Below are 17,388 nucleotides of genomic sequence, written 5' to 3'. Positions count from 1 at the left end.
TAAAGTGAAGCAATAATGCTTTTTAATCAGTATGTCCAGCTCACCAAAACACTACTTTGGTAAAGTACATTAAAGTATATAGCTAACACTTCCCAAAACAATTTTCAATCTAAACATTGATGTTTTTTAACTATTAAATAATGTCACAAGAAATATTAGGTAAGTCCATTTTGAGTATTTTTCCCAGAAAAATGTCACTTTTCAAATTATAGCTTAGCAAAGATTTATCTACAAGGAGGTTCATCTCAGGACTGCTTTCAATAGTAAAAACTTGGCTAACATCAAGGAAAAAAATGTGTGTTACAACCATAAATAGAATACAATGCAGCTATTAAAAATGATAGAGTAAAATATTTGTTTACATGGGAAGACAGTGACTCCATTTGAAGTGAAAAAACTCAACGGTATGTAGAATTATCGCAGTTGGAAAATAGATATGTACTAATAGGTGCACACAAATTATCAATCGAAGCTAATTACAGGTGATAGAATATATGGATAGTTTATGTTCTAAGTTCCTGACTAACCAATGCCTTCCTCCACTTTGACAGGTTAGTGAACATCTAAAGATAATTTTAAGTTCTTCTCATCCACAGTCAGTGGAGATAGAAATTTTTACAATAGAAACTTTTGCCAAAGGGTCAAACTCTGCTAGAAAAATAATATTCTCAGCATGAGTTTAATTAAACTTGCAGCTGACATGCATTGTGCCTCTCGGGCAACTTGTAGCACTTTGGAAGGCAAGAAAATAAAACTATTAAAAGACTGTTTTTCAACAAGAAAGAGGACATCAGGGACGTTAAAATAGTGTTCCTGAGGAAGGTGCTACACTTCTGAAACCCAAACAAAATGATCTTGACACTCATCTGAGTATAGTTTGCTGGTAACTCAGGTGATAAAAAATCCAAACCTGTGGGCAGAGAGTCCTAGCCTGTGGTCCAGGCTCCTTGAAGACCTGGAAAGGTAGAAATAGGAGATCTAACCTGTTTTAAATGTTGGGGGGTGGGGGGTGGGGGGTGGGGGCTGGGGGAGAAGCTAATGACTAACATTGTGGGCAAGAAGTACTCAAGGTTAACAAAGATTAATCCTTTGCTTTTGGCTGAAATGTTATCAGTTCAATATGATTTTCACTATACCTTCGTGATTAGGAGATATGATGTATCTGGTTAATTTTTTTTTAATAGGAGTAATTTAATGCTTATTTAATACAGCTTGCTGGACAAAATTTTTCACAAGGAATTCATCCAAGAAAATGAAATAATAAAAGGGCTCATGATGTTGAGAAGGTTGGGAACCAGGACTTGAGGAATTTACAGCACAAGCCCTCATGGAGCCCAGAACCAGATACAAATTATATCTGGTGGTCCCTCTGAGGATGGCAAGGCAGGTGGCAGGGCTTCAGGTGGTGTGCAACGGGCAAAAGGGCAGCGTGGCCAGGTAGTCTCTGTCAGCACTAAACTGATGACAGGGGAATGGGGAGAAGAGGACAGGCAGGGCTTCAAGTATGGGCCCATGTGATTCCCAGCTGAACACCAAGATTAAAAAAAAAATACATAAATAAACACCAGCTGCTGTAGTCAGGGTTGCCAATTCTTCTCTTCTTCCCATTTGCTGCTGCACTGAGTCACCAGCCCAGTTCTGGACACCTGGTTCTAACAACAGAGCAGCATGGTCCTCTGTGGCATAGCCTCATTGTTAATAATCACAGGGAGAATTGCCAAGAGGGCATCTAATCGCACTCTTTGGCTCCACTCCAAACCATACCTTATGGGGAAACACTGTCCTAAAAGGCTGATAAAATTACTGTTTGTCCCAAATGTATCTTTTAGAGTCCATCCTCATCAGTTACTTATTTACAACAAAATATTATAGCTATTTCCTCTTTTATATTACAAAAAAATCCTCTTTTTAAAATTGCTTTTTTTGTTGTTGAGACAGGGTCTCACTCTGTCACCCAAGCTGGAGTGTGGTAGTGTGATCACAGCTCACTGCAGCCTTGACCTGCCTAGTTCAGGTGATCCTCCCACCTCAGCCTCCCAAGTAGCTGGTACCACAGGTGTACCTGACTGAGGTTTTTTTTTTGTTTTTTTGGTTTTTTTTTTTTGTGGAGACTGGGTCTTGCTATGTTGCTCAGGCTGGTCTTGAACTCCTAATCTCAAGCGATCCACCTGCATTGGCCTCCCAAAGTGCTGGGATTATAGGCATGAGCCATGGCACCCGGCATCAAAAAAAAAAAAAGAAAGAAAAAATTCTTAATAGTCCCTTCTTTATTAATGTCAGTTTGGTTTCCCATTCCTGCTTTCACTGGCACCCTCTTATAGGCTATTCATAGTCACTGTACCTTACAATTTGCTTCCTACTGAACATTTACACTCCATCTTTTATTTTTACTGACTGCGTGTAACATAATTTGTCAACATTCACCTTTTCAAAAAGGCATATAATGACTATTAGTACACCATAGCAGACCACTTAAATATAGAAACTCAATAATCTATAGCATTTTTATGTAATTAATTAATTAATTAATTTATGTATTGAGACAGAGTCTCACTCTGTCGCCCAGGCTGGAGTGAAGTAGAGTGATCCTGATTCACTGCAACCTCCGCTTCCCGGGTTCAAGCAATTCTCCTGCCTCAGCCTCCCAAGTAGCTGGGATTACAGGCACCTGCTACCACACCCAGCTAGTTTTTGTATTTTTAGCAGAGATGGGGTTTTGCCATGTTGGCCAGGCTGGTCTCAAACTCCTGATCTCAGATGATCCACCCGCCCGCCTCGGCCTCCCAAAGTCCTAGGATTACAGGCATGAGCCACCACGCCCGTTCATATTTTCATTTAAAAAAAATCAATTTATCACAAGATTTTTTTCCTTCCTATACTTATACAAAAAAAGATCACAGGGTAAAGATGCACCATTTTTTAATAGCTTAAATGTCTATTTATCAACTCCCTGAAAGTACAGTAGAGCACACAAGCCACTTTGGTCCTCTCAGCTGGGCAAGTAATTGATCTGTCTGCCCACATCCCTGGGATGATTAATTACACCATGCATCCAGCAAGGCTCCATTAGGCCTGGCTTGTGCAAGCCAGCAATCTAGATGCACACACTCAAGATGGCCACCGCAAGAGACCATGCTGTCAAAGACAAAGGTATGAATGCTACACTGAATGCTGTCACACTTTTTGGCCCCAAAGTTCACTAACTTGAAAGATTCCCATTAAAACTTGACTCTGAAGCAAGTGTGGTGGTGCCCACTCACAATTCCCTGCTGCCTGGGAGGTTCAGGTGGGAAGATCACTTGAGCCCATAGGGTGCTATGATTGTGCCTGTGAACAGCTATTGCACTCCAGCCAGGGCAACACAGTGAAACGCCATCTCTAAGACAAACAAGCAAACAAAAAACTTGACTCTGCTTAAGTAAAACTTAGGTAAAAAATCTCCCAAATTAAATTTTACAGGGGACTCACATAAAACCTCAAGATTTAAGCCCCATTATTCAGAATTCCTAAGTACATTTCCTTACTTCTAAGTAGCTACTGATGTTAAAACACATGCTGTATTTATTAACTTCAGAAAAAAGAAACATCACTACATAAAATGTACAGATTGGTTTTTAAGACATACAGGCTTTCCAAAAACTTTAAAATATTTTAAAATAGCAGTTGTAGTCCAAAAATATAGTAATTTTGACAAGGTTTGGACTGTTATACTTAGGAACGCACATATAGTAAGGAAGTATAATTTTAAGAGACTACTATACTCAATAGAACTATTTTAAAGTACTGTTAAATGTATCCTTTTATACAAAACTTGATGTGCCAACATGCCTTTATTCAATGTAAAGCCTCTTGAAAATTAGTTTCCTTTGAGTTAATAAAATGCATTTAATTCCCTTATGTGGCATTTTGTTTATGGGGATAGGATGTCTTTTTTTTTTTTTTTTTTTTAATAATTTCACACAATGAATGGTCAGGTTTAATAATTCAGTGATGGTCACCAGGGTCATGGGACAGCCTGCGATTCTAAAGTAACTTGATTTCTCTCTGGGGTTCATTTTCCTCTTTTATTGAATATAGATAACAGATGCTTACCTTTAAGCATTACAGACCAGGGCCTTAATAATCATCCAGAGCTACAGAGATGTAAGTTGGTGTTCTCTTATTCTTTCTCCTAAATATGAGAGCATAAAGTCCACAGAAAGAAAATACAGCTAGGCAGTTAAATTTTACAGCCGTTTAGAGAAAACTGAGTCAGAAATAGTATAACAAAGGAAGCACTATGGATTCATGTTTCAGAGGACCCAGCTGGTCTGACCACACCAGAAAAAGAGCAGCTGAGCGGGTACTCTGCTTTCCCTAAGCTGTTAGTGGACAATCTCTACTTCAGAAGTATGGAAAACACAGTGATGTCTTGATTCATCATGAGCACTTTTCAGGTAACACATTCTGAAGTCTATTGAAAGAGTACTCTTCAGGGAGCATTCCTGCCTGGCCACCAGCTGAAAAGAGGAGTGATTCAAGTTTTAGGCAGATTTCCTAATTTAATTAAATGGGAGCATAGCAAAGAGATACTTTCCAGTTTGACCCCATGTGAAGCTCAACTATGTGGATGCTAAGTTATGGGAAGCTTATCAACTGAGTGAGCATTTGCAGGGGCCAATGTTATAAAACTGAAGTCTGAGGTGGCCCCTTCCATGCACAAGGACCCAATTGCTGCTGTTTTTCTCAACTGAGGATGTCAAAGTCACTCAAACTTATTTTTTTATTCTTCTATGGAAAAGAACTTAAAAGCATAAATTAAGGCCACTGCACTAAAGGAAAAACAAGCTTAGAGATAACTCAAGAACGGACTGATGGATGGACACAGAAATGGGTACACACGCAGATAAATGATAAAGCAAATCTAACAAAAATGTGAATTACAGAATCTAGATGGCAGTCATATGGGTGTTAAGTCTACAATGGTTTCAACTTTTCTGCACATTTGAAAATTTTCTTTTTTTCTTTTTTTGTTTTTTCTTTAACAAGACAAAGTCTCCCTCTTGGCCCCCAGGCTGGAGTGCAATGGCGCGATCTCGGCTCACTGCAACCTCTGCCTCCCAGGTTCAAGCGATTCTCCCGCCTCAGCCTCTCGAGTAGCTGGGATTACAGGTGTGTACCACCAAGTCTGGCTAATTTTTGTATTTTAAGTAGTGACGAGGTTTCACCACATCGGCCAAGCTGGTCTCGAGCTCCTGACCTCAGGTGATTCGCCCACCTCGGTCTCCCAAAGTGCTGGGATTATAGGCATGAGCCACTGAGCCTGGCTGAACATTTTCATAGTAAAATGCTGGGGGAGAAAATAATTCCGAGTTATAATCACAATAAAGGAGGCAGCAGGCCCCACTGTGAAAAACCTCAGCCCTGAGGGCAAGACACTTGGTTCCTGGCCCAACCCCAGGAACTCACAGAGTTTAGAACCGGAAAGGGCATTGGCAATCCTCTAGGGCAGGTTAAATACATGGTTTTATGAGTCCATGAAAATTTAGAAAAATAGAAACAATACTTTCATAAAACTAAAAGTATTTGATTTAAAAACTGTTGTTTCGCTGAGGTTATGTGCCTCTATGCTTCTGGTTTTAAAAATCCTTTATTTCATGAAACACTGGTGATGGTAGATGACAGATTTGATTATGTCCACACTTGGCAAAATAAAAAGTTAATAACCTCATGTCAGTCTTCTCAATATTTTTGAAATGATAAAAGGTTACAGAATAAAATAAAAATTCTGAGAACTACCAATGCAGTTCAATGACCCCATTTTGTAAGACGAAACTGAGGCCCAGAGTGGGATTAAGGGGGGCAGTAGCCAGCTCGACAACTGTAGGCAGTTCACCAACTCAAAGGGTTAAAAAGGTGAGTCACTTAATCATAGGTGGGATGCCTATCCAAGGAACAAATCCCAGGTTACACATACAGGGATGGAAGCCTCTTATAAGAATCACCCACATGGCTGACTTTTCAGTGCTGCCACTGGTCTTCTGAACATAATCTCTGTCAGCTCAGCATTTAGAGTAAATTTCTTACAGAAACCAGTTTCTGAATTTTGATGTTAGTCCTTCAGCCATGCTTGCACAAACATAGGTAAACAGTGACATAATACAAGTGCATAAGGAGATGCAAATTTACTACATTCGAGACTATCATCCACTGGTTTTATTTTTTCTAAGCTTTTCTCATAGCCAAATGGCTGGCACAGAATTTCATGTAGAATATTCTGAAAAAACAGAATACATTTTCTTTGTAAGCTAATATTCAGGGAAACCCGAGATGACATTTGATAACAATACAAGTAGCAGACTGCAAAACGTTGAGATTTCAACTGATTCAAGAAATGCAATTAGCCGGGTGTGGTGGCTCACACCTGCACTCCCAGCGCTTTGGGAGGCAAAGGCAGGTGGATCACTTGAGCCCAGGAGTTCAAGACCAGCCTAGCCAACATGGCAAAACCACATCTCTACCAAAAATACAAAAAATTAGCCAGGTGTGGTGGCGCATGCCTGTGGTCGCAGCTACTAGGGAGGCAGAGGCACAGGAATCGCTTGAACCCAGGAGGCAGAGGCTGCGTTGAACCTGGATCACATCACTGCACTCCAGCCTGAGCGACAGAGCAAGATTTGACTCTGTCTCAAAAAAAGGAAATGCACTCAATAAACCTGCATTTAAACTACAAAAATAATATAAATAGATGAATATCAAATTAAAACCATGTCTAATAAAGGGAAAAAGGTAAATATCTTAGACTAATTAAAAAAGGGGAAACTATAGAAGTTGAACTTTTGTTTTATAAAATAAACATCCATTCACCAAATATGTCTGTCATTACCCTACCTGCCTAGACAAATGAGATGAGCAAAAGAAATAAAAATAACAGGGAGCAGGTGGGGTGCAGTGACTCACACCTGCAATCCCAGCATTTTGGGAGGCCAAGGTGAGTGGATTACTTGAGGCCAGGAGTTCAAGACCAGCCTGGGCAACATGAGGAAACTCATCCCTACTAAAAATACAAAAATTAGCCAGGCGTGGTGGCATGTGCCTGTAGTCATAGCTACTCGGGAGGCTGAGGCATGAGAATTGCTGGAACTGGGGAGGCAGGTGTTGTAGTGAGCCAAGATTGTGCCACTGCACTTCAACCTGGGTGACAGAGTGAGACTATCTCAAAAAAACAAACAAATGAACAAACAACAATGAGCAGAGCTCTGGTGTGTCATGCTAGCCAGGTTTATACCCCTGTGGCTGAAGAGCTACATCATCTTATATTAACATGTAATACTCATTTATTGGTACAAACCTTCAAGCCATATAGCCATATTTAGTTCCAAAGCTGGCCTGAGTCTTTATCCCCCCTATGGCATTTTTGGGGCAGTTTTGAATTCCTAGCCTAGACAGCTCCCCAAGGGCTGCAAGGCAGGGCAGCAGGCACATTCAGACACAAACACTATTTGCCTGTTGACACATTTGTCTATTTGGTCATTTCATCTGTCTTCTAATATGTGCCTGAAACAAATAAGGTACTCAAATATTTGTTGACTGAGTTATCTATAGTAGTAGAATCTTCTAAACTACCTGCTCAGCCCTAACTACCACCACCTCCTTTTTAAAGAACTGCCCATTTTCAGGGGTGGGTCCTGGCAGCCATAATCACCTATGGGAAAGGTGGACATCTGAGACAAACTGAATCAATTGGAGTCTCTCTCCCAAAAATTCAAAATTGGAATTGAAGCCACAGTTGATGTGGTCTGGTTGCTTGTTGGTGGCATGGAGAAGTCACCTGTGCCCTGGTGAAAGACTGAAAGAATGGCCACTTTGTTGCTGAATAGCTTTCTAGCTCAGGGTTCCAGTCCCTTGTAAAATCCAAGTTATTCCTATACTTGGGTTCTATAAGACAGTTGGTATCTAATCACCATTTCCTTCCCCCCACCACCCCGAAGTTAGCTCAAAGGCATTTCTATGAGTTGCAACCAAGGACAGTAAGTAGCTAAAAGGAGTAGGATGGTTATTCTAGTACTTTACATGTTCTAAGCCCGATATGAAATAGAAGCCATAGAGGAGATTAGCTATGACCACCCAAATATTAAATTTTGCATTGCAAAGAAAAAAAATGAAGTTAAAAAATGAACATGTTAGAAAAAATATCACAACATAATAGGCCAAGGGTGAACAGCCTTAAAATATAAAGAGCTCTTATAAATATGAAACATTATCTCAACAGAAAAATGAATATAAACAGGAAAACCATAAAAAGATCTCTAAATGGGTCAGGTGCGGTGGCTCACTCCTGTAATCCCAGCACTTTGGGAGGCCGAGGTGGGCGGATCACCTGAGGTTGGGAGCTTGAGACCAGCCTGACCAACGTGGAGAAACCCCATCTGTACTAAAAATACAAAATTAGCCAGGCATGGTGGCGCATGCCTGTAATCCCAGCTACTCAGGAGGCAGAGGCAGGAGAACTGCTTGCACCCGGGAAGCGGAGGTTGCAGTGAGCCAAGATTGTGCCATTGCACTCCAGCCTGCAGGACAGAGCAAGACTCTGTCTCAAAAAACAACAACAACAAAAAAAAGATATTTAAATGGCTAATAAATATCTATGACATATAAGTATATACATCTGTTTATTCATTTTCTTCAATAATCAAACAGATTACAATGAAGTATATTTCATCTATCAGATCATTGACAAATATTAAAGGCTTAATACTAAAGTGGTAGACACTGCTGGCTGCAGTGTGAATTGATACAACCAATCTGATATGTATCACAGTTGTGAATGTGCATAGCTTCTAACCAAGCTTTCCATGTCTAGAAATTAATCATAAGGAAACAACTGGATGAGCTGAAGAAAACATATGAAGATATTCACTAAAAGCCTAAAAGTAAATCTAAATGTTCAATGGGAGATTCATGAATGGGAAGCCCTTCAATGGAATATTAGGCAGTCAACATATAAGAATATATGTTGGAGGCCGGGTGCAGTGGCTCACGCCTGTCATCCCTACATTTTGGGAGGCTGAGGCAGGTGGATCACCTGAGGTCAGGAGTTTAAGACCAGTGTGGCCAACATGAGGAAACCCCATCTCTACTAAAAATACAAAAAATTACCTGGGTGTGGTGGTGGGCGCCTGTAATCCCAGCTTCTCGGGAGGCTGAGGCAGGAGAATCACTTGAACCCAGGAGGCAGAGGTTGCAGTAAGCCGAGATCGTACCACTGCACTCCAGCCTGGGCAACAAGAGTGAAACTCTGTCTCAAAAGAAAAGAAAAAGAAAAAGAAAAAAGAAAATAATATATGTTGAAGAGGGGACCATTTTATATTCTTAAGTGAAGGAGACATGTTAAAAGACATGTAAACATATGATCAGCTTTTATTTTTTTAAAAAAATACCTATATAAAAAATCTGAGAGACCTAATCTAAAATACTAACAGTTGCTAATGAATTAACAAACATTTTTCACTCTGTTCTTCATACCTTTTACTAGTCTATATTATCTGAATTTCCTATAATGAGTATCTCATGGTTAAAAATGTTTTAAGTATTTCACTAGACACAGTGAAAAACCACCAAAGGTAGGAGTTCCACAGAACTGGATATGAATCCAAGATCTGCCACTTAAAAAGCTTTGTTACTTTGAACAAATAACTTAGCTACATTGCATTCATCTCATTAAATCCTTATACGTAAAGTGCTTAGTACAGAACCTACACACAGGACTAGCGCAACAAATGACTATTGCATTTAGCAATTTTTAATGCCTCTAATAAAGTATAAATAGGGATGATCCTATCACTATATGGTATATGGGAGATGGGCCAAACAAATCAAACGCTATACCGTTCTTAAGCTAATAATTTGCAAAGTATCTACTGTAGTACCAAACTGGAAAGCTAGTGAAAACCACTTATCTAAAAAAACAACATGGGAAAGGCTCCTCAACTCTTTGCCATAACATTATGTTGTATAATTAGGTTCAATCCTGCGTCTTTTGCACCATAATTAAGCGCATCTGCTCTCCTTACATGGTCAGTAGGAAACACAGTCAATTATGGAGGGTCACAGAAGTAATGCAGATAAATCAGAATGAAAATCATAGTTAAATAACTGCAGTCCCACCTACTCTCTTCCCCTTCTCCCCCATCTGCAAGGATGACAAAGATTCTGTCCTCCACCAAACTTTAGTCAGGCCTCTCTTCTCTACTAAGTCACAACGTTGGCGCCAATCCTGTTCCTTAAGCAAGAACCCTGTTAAGTCAGGTTAGCAAGAATCCCCCAAACTTGATATCTGCTCAAATTCCTCATTCCCCACCTTTGATGTTATAAGTCTTTGGTCTGCTTTCAGCAAGAATCCTGCTAGGTCAGTTTAGTTTGGTTTAATGTCGCCGCTGAGTAACTTTCCAGTCCACTGACCCCTCACACTCTGCTCTTTGCCTACAAGTACCAGCTGTCAATGTGGTATTGAGCTGGGTTGTTTTCCTATATTGCAACAGACTTGAGTAAAGTCTTCCCCAGCATTGTAACAAGTGTTAGAATAATTTTTTTTCTCTAACAGCAGGTAAGGTCTTGGACCTTCAGGTACAAAGCTAATCATAAGCTGGTTGGAAAAAACAAGTTTGCTTCCCTAATGTGACTTAAAGGCTCCAAATACTGAGATTTAAAATTACCCAGAAGCATTAAGACATTAAAATCAAAACAAAACTCCTGGTGCTGGTCCCTTTGAACCTTAATAGTCTATTTCATTTTAATTTAATTTCAAAGGAAGTACAAAAGGGGGAAGATTATGCTATAAAATTTTCTTGAGGATAATGACTATGTCTTATTATATTATGAATCCAGCATGGGACCAATGCTGGACACATAGTAGGAGTGCAATGATTTCATCAATCGAGAGAAATAATGGAAGCAGATGAATGATTATTTCCCGAAAAATGATAGCAAAAATTCAAGGGGACAAGCTAACTAATCCTCCCTTTAAATGAGGCAAATCACAGAACTATAAAGGCACCAGAGTTTATTTCTACCAAACATTGAGAATTAAAAATAACTCTTGAACATTAATGTATTTTTAGACAACAATTCCAGTATGCAGTTTTACATTTTCAACTAGTACTGCTGTAACCTTAATTAAAAGCACTGTATAGTGGGGTCACAGCAGAGATGCGGACGTCTACCTAAACTGGGACTGAAACATATAGTAAACACCCCCCTGCATGGTTAAACCCTTTGCCTGAAGCATCACCAGTCCTTGAAAGAAGCTGATGCATTTTCCTAAGAAAAGAGACATCCCCAGGAGCTCCACCTGAGGGGGATGATTTCTTTATAATGCTATATCTGAAATATGAAGGAACACTTAGCTGTCTGCTTTAAAATAGGAAATTAACACCTTTTGCAAGTCACCAGAAAGGTAGCTGAAATAGCTCAGGCTACCCTGGACTTCTAACTCATCTGCAAATACCCTCACCCACTTCTTTTTATCCTTACACAAGAGTAGAGAACCTCAAGTTTCTTCAGTTGCAAAAGTCAAACAGGAAGTTTCCAAGCAGGAGTTCTGCAAAGAGGTATCAATCAGTAAGCGGGGCAGGTATGCCAGGAAAGGTTAGAAGGGAAAAAGAAAGACCAGGGGATTTCCGAGCTTTGGGGCAAGAAAGAAATAGCGGTTTTTGTGTCTTCACCACCACCCAGCCAACTAATGCCATTTATTGGTAATAAGCAATTAGTGCCAATGACCGAGGAGACAGACAGCCTGCAGAGTCCAAAACAAATCCAAATACCTGTAGGCTGTTGGCTGGATTTAAATAAGGTTATTCCATCAAAAATTTCATAATTTTCAACTCTGTGAGACATACACTTATATGATATACATTTAACAGACACTCTCAAAGTAGCTTTTGTTTCTACTTATGTCCAGGGGTACTTTTATAAGAAATAGGAAAAAAATTTTTATAGTTATAGCTATAACCTAAGTAAAATTAGCTATACTTAATGTATTCTTTCTGTACAAGTAAACAAATGTATCACTGATAAAAACCTGAATATGATGCATTAACATACACAATATTGTTGCTCAAAACCACAACACATTCTTTGGCATTCCCTACGTCTGTAGTTTCAGGCACAAATTCCATGCCTGCTGGCATCTCTAAGACCAACTGTTTCATCAACAGGATAAAAATTGGGCAAACAGGTAAAAAAAGAAAAAAAGCCAAAATGGGTTCCCAACCCATTATAAAAATGAACCAACCTCCACTTGGGTGGTATTTAAGAGAAAGGAAGTAGCTGCCACATGGTCTCTGGGTCAGACCGTTACTCCCCAAGGGCTTTATCAAATGAGCAAACCAAACAGGCTCAGTCACTGATTTCAAAGCCAAACTTAAAACTTGCTAATGCATGTTTTTAGAAAGATTTTAGCTTAGTAGATGTTATCTATAACGACAATGCTTTACAGAGCTTTACAACCTTGCAAATACCCCTTAGCCAAGTGGCTAAACTTTTCAGCTGTAATAGGAAGCTTTTCAAGAGCTGAGAAATTCCATCTAGGACAATGCCAATGAATACTGAAATGAAAGAGAAATCTTCAGTTTCTGCAACCTCAAGTCTAGCAGGGATTGCTTACGGCTAATTCTCTAGTTCTATAGCCTATAGAGTCTCTCTTCTTGAAAGGGATTAACAGTAAGTGGCAAAAGATTAGACCATTTCTCCTTAATTTTTCTACCATCTCAAAGGGTCAGTCATCAACATTAACTCATTGACCAAAAGATGTCAATTTTTCCTCCCAAGGAAGGCTTGGAACGTGACTCACTTTCTAGAGAGGTAAACAGATCACTTCTGATTCAGGCATTCACTCCTTAGTACAGTTCTTATCGCCACAATTTGAGCAATCTTCCTACCTATTCAACCCCTCTCAGGTACCTTCTAGTACAAAGAGAACAGAATTTTCTTCTCCCAGTAAATCCTGTAGGAAAGGGCAGCATTACTGGTGGCAGCTTCTGATCACAGCCACAGTCCCTACTTGTCTTTCTCTTTCCTTCCCTATTTCAGCCATTTTGATCATTCAGGATGCATTTTTGCAGGAAGATAAACTAACAGTTCAAGATATAAGCAAGCGGTACAGTATATTATCTGACAGGGATAAAGGTGAGAAGAGAGAGATGGCCAAGACTTTAGTGGCTATTTCTGGGTACAGATGAATACATCATAATTTAATCTACTGTAGAGAACGAGTTTGGTGTTGTGAGCTCTGGAGTCAGACTGCTTGGGTTCACACACAGGCTTGACCCTGGGCAAGTTGCTTAATCACTCAGTGCTTCTGTATTCTCAACTATCATATGGAAATGATAGTGCCTACCTCATTAGGCTTTTATGAAAATCAGATGATATAAAACAGTATAAGCACTAAAGAGTAAGCATTAACTACGTTAGCCATTACCAATAGTATATATTTAAGAAGAATGAGGTAATTCTGTGTTTACTTATGAATACTGTTAATGACAGTGTTTTGTGAAAATGCTACAGAATAATATGCTTAGTATGAGTCTATTTTGAGAAGAAAAAAGAAACGCATGATATGTATTTATGAGGGCATCCAAAGAAGTCTGAAAGCCAAATATCACCCAAACATTGAACCCTCATTACTCCTAGGGAGTAGGTGAGGGCTGGGGAAGAGGGGCTGACTTTTTTTTTTTTTAAATAGGTCTTTGCTTGAATTATCACACATGTATTATTTTTGCCACTAACTTTAAAATTTGTAACATTTTACAGTGGCCTTCCTAGGCTTCAAGTTGAGTATCTCTCATGTTTTATTCTAGGAAAAATAACTTTTTAGGGATGAGGAAATGGAGGCCCAGAGAGGATGGGGGGAGCCTTCTAAGCACTCTCTCATGCGTGTCTCGTTGCATCCTGTGCCTACCATAGGCATGCAAACACTCTGAAATTCGTTCTTTCCTTTCCCTCATGCTTATCTGAGGCTTTCCTTTTACTGTGTCCAAACGGCTTCCACCTTCAGTGTTGCAGTATCTTCTTTCCTACCTCTCATAACTTTCTCACCATTGCCTGCTTTTCCTTCTAGCCTTGACAGGCACCCTCGCCCTGGGAAACTCACTGGAGTGGGGACAGATCTTAGGCGTTTGGCAGTCACAAGGATCCCCATCTACACAATTATACCACAGGGTATGCCTCCAAGTTGCTGTCTCGTAAAGGGTCCAAATGGGCTTTTTTTTTTTTTTTTTTTTTTTTTTGAGACGGAGTTTCGCTCTTGTTGCCCAGGCTGGAGTGCAATGGCGCGATCTTGGCTCACTGCCATCTCTGCCTCCCGGGTTCAAGCGATTCTCCCGCCTCAGCCTCCCGAGTAGCTGGGATTACAGGCATGCGCCACCACGCCCGGCTAATTTTTGTATTTTTAGTAGAGACAGGGTTTCTCCATGTTATTCAGGCTGGTCTCGAACTCCTGACCTCACGTGATCCACCCGCCTCGGCCTCCCAAAGTGCTGCGATTACAGGCGTGAACCACCGCGCCCGGCCTAAATGGGCTTTTAAATAACGTTTTTATTTCAGTCAAGAAACAGTGTTTGGTATGTTTGGCAGGCACTTTTTTCTCCTTTAGGTCTTTCCTTACACAGGTGTTTATTTTTGCTTTGGCTTTCTCTTGGAAGTTACAATGCTATTTTGTACCTTCGCCACCCACAACGTTCTCTTCCGTGCTCATCTTTTATGATGTGTTAATTTTTACTGTCTGAGCTCCCATCAAAGCGCATTTCTGCCTCCTCACTTTCACACTCCAATCGTCTAGCCCCATTTATACACGTTTTCCATTTCAGCCCATGGAGAAACGCTTTATAGGATGATGGGAGAAGGAAAGGAGAATTAGAGATAATAAGCAGAGCAGATTCCAAGCAGTCTCTCCCACCGGAACCCTTAGGGTCGGGAACCAAGCCCGCCCCGGGGTATCCGGGCCACCAGAACAGGGTCAGCATCAAGGCGCCCAGGCGTTGGAAGAGCTGATTGGTTCCCGGACGAACCAATCAACCAGCGAGGCCGTGCACGGATAGGGGAGGGCCAAAACTACCGAGGGGATGGGGTTAAAGGAAAAGGCGCAGGTGTGCCAGCCACCAGGTTTTGCGTGCACTTTTGCACCCCCTGATTCATTAATAACCCTGAATTCTATTCTGTCTCCTAGTTTTCCCGTTTCGTACAGCTGAGGTAGTAGATAGAAGGGAAAACGTTACTTATCTTACCATTCATAAGATGGTTATTAATAGTCAATGGAAAAGTGGCCATGGAGCTGGGGGAAGGGCAATAAAATCCTCCACCTCTCCTTTCCCGATTCCACTCTGGGTCGTCAGCCTAACTCAGTCGGTTCCTGAAATAGCTGATCAGTCAAACGCAAGCTTAATCACCAAAGCGGATTACCAAAATGTTATATTAGACAGTTGGAATAAGTTTCCCCCTCCCCAAGGGCTGAGGGAAATAGTACTGGCATTTACCGAAAGCGCAGCATTTTACTACCTGCTGAAGGAGAAGCGGAGGAACTCGCGGGCTGAAAGTGAGAGAAACTGAGACCTTCGGAAATGTACAACCACGCACTCGGACACGGCCACCTCCCGGAATCGGACACAAGCTCCCAGGCGCAGTGACTTCTCCTCCAAGCCTCCACCCCCACAAACTCTTCCCCACGCGGGGGCGTCAACTATACTTTGGGAGGGTGGGGGTACAGATAGCAGATTTTCCTTATGTGTTTCAAACTTCAGAGCTTTTCTGCCCGTTTTTTTTTCCCAAGTGACAGAGACCCCGGATTCACAGACCTGTCTCACCTTAGCTTTCCCACGCTCCAGCGCTGCCACCCACCCCTCCACCACCCATACCCGGGCTGGAGACGCCGCGTCCTTGGGTTGGGGGAAGAGGGAGTGGGGAGAAGAGGGAAATGGCCAGTGTAAGTAAAGAGCTCCCCGCCGAGGCCTGGACGCCGGCAGCTAGTGAGAGCCCTGAGGCCGAGAAGCAGGGAGAGAAGAGGGCTGGAACCGTGCGGGGAAGGGCCGCGAGGAGAGCAGGGGCGCCGCCGGTGTCGCTGCACTCACTCTGCGTAGCCAGTGGCCCAGGGCAGCCGCCGAGTCTCCTTGAGGATGAGGATGGGGCGGGCGATGTGGTCGGCGCTGCACTCCACCTCGTCCTGAGACAGCCCCAGGAACTCTGGCCGCCCGTAGGGGAAACGCAGGGGCAGGTCCGAGCCTCCGCAGCTGCCGCCGCCGTGCTCGGAGCCTGAGCTGCCAGCCATGATGCCGCCCATGAAATTGGCCACGGCAGATTTCACTCGAGTGAGCATATTACTCCGGCGCCCGGCTGCAGCGGTGCGAGCAGGAGGCGGCGGGGGCCGGGCAAGGCGCAGCGCGGGGCATGCAGGCTGCGGTGGGCGCCGGGCGCACGGCGAGCCGGGCCACTGGGACGCGCCGCGCGCGGCTCCCAGAGCCTAGTGCTGCAGGGGGCCGAGCTCCGGCCTCTCGTGCTTAGTGCCGCGGTGGCCGCCGCCTCCCCCCGCTACACTTCCGCAACGGAGCTGCATGGAGCGGGCCGACCGGGGGAGTCACCGCGCGCTCCAGGAGCGCCCAGGCGGCTGCAGCTGCAGCAGGTCCCTTCCCCGCCCCCTGCGCTCGGCCCCGGCGTGCGCTGAACTGAGCCCACCCGGCGAGCTCGCGGAGCCGCCGCGGCTGCTGCCACGGCTACTGCCGCCGGGTCATGTGATAATCAGGCTGCAAGGGCTCAGGCTGCTGCGGTGGCCGTTGCTCAGCCCCTCCCCTGCCGGCCCAAGCGAGACTCGCACCGGGATCGTGACCTCCTGGGGGAGGGGGAGACCGGCTGAGTCGGTACCTGGCGGAGGGGATGGGGGCGCTGTGAGCTGGAGGCGGTACAGGTGTTAGCGGCTGTCACGTGGAGCCGGGCAGCCGGGAAAAGGATTGAAGAATCCACTCCTGAGGAATGCTGCCTTCACCCTCCAGAAAGGAAACTTTGGGAGCAGGAGGGGAAAGGGGAGACAGGTGCAATCAGGGTGGGAAGCTTCTAAGTCCTGCGGTGGAAACCAGCAGTCACTGGGTGTAAGAGACTTTCCAGGGCTTAAAAATAAACAAGTCTATACGGATTGCATGAGAATTATTAAAAGTTTTTCCCTAGGTATTTGTCGATTTACTTTTCTTTTTATTACCACTATATGCATCATTATCTATGGAGCAAACCTTATTTCGAACCCAGAATAAGCTTAATATACAAGAAAAAAGATCTCTTAAGAAATCAGAGGCTGGTCTGAGGGCAGTGGTATTTACAATTAATTGATCACAACCAGTTACAGATTTCTTTGTTCTTTCTCCACTCCCG

General features: G+C 42.7%; 1 protein-coding gene across 2 annotated transcripts in view; it reads right to left on the bottom strand.

The window, feature by feature from the left end:
* The window catches only part of PPM1H (protein phosphatase, Mg2+/Mn2+ dependent 1H), a 293,293-nt gene extending 276,533 nt beyond the window's left edge, over positions 1–16,760 (bottom strand). Inside the window, exon 1 of one of the 2 annotated variants that reach the window (XM_004053493.5) lies at positions 16,101–16,760. In XM_004053493.5, the coding sequence (XP_004053541.2) occupies positions 16,101–16,345 (245 nt within the window). In that variant the 5' untranslated portion in view covers positions 16,346–16,760. The remainder of the gene's footprint in view (positions 1–16,100) is intronic. The other variant, XM_055358103.2, reaches the window with a different exon arrangement.
* Positions 16,761–17,388: the final 628 nt, after the last annotated feature.

This window comes from Gorilla gorilla, chromosome 10 (genome assembly GCF_029281585.2).
Source record: "Gorilla gorilla gorilla isolate KB3781 chromosome 10, NHGRI_mGorGor1-v2.1_pri, whole genome shotgun sequence".
In the NCBI taxonomy this organism is placed as follows: domain Eukaryota; kingdom Metazoa; phylum Chordata; class Mammalia; order Primates; family Hominidae; genus Gorilla; species Gorilla gorilla.
The sequence above is the reverse complement of the archived record's forward strand: the minus strand, read 5'-3'. Positions and strand labels throughout refer to the sequence as shown.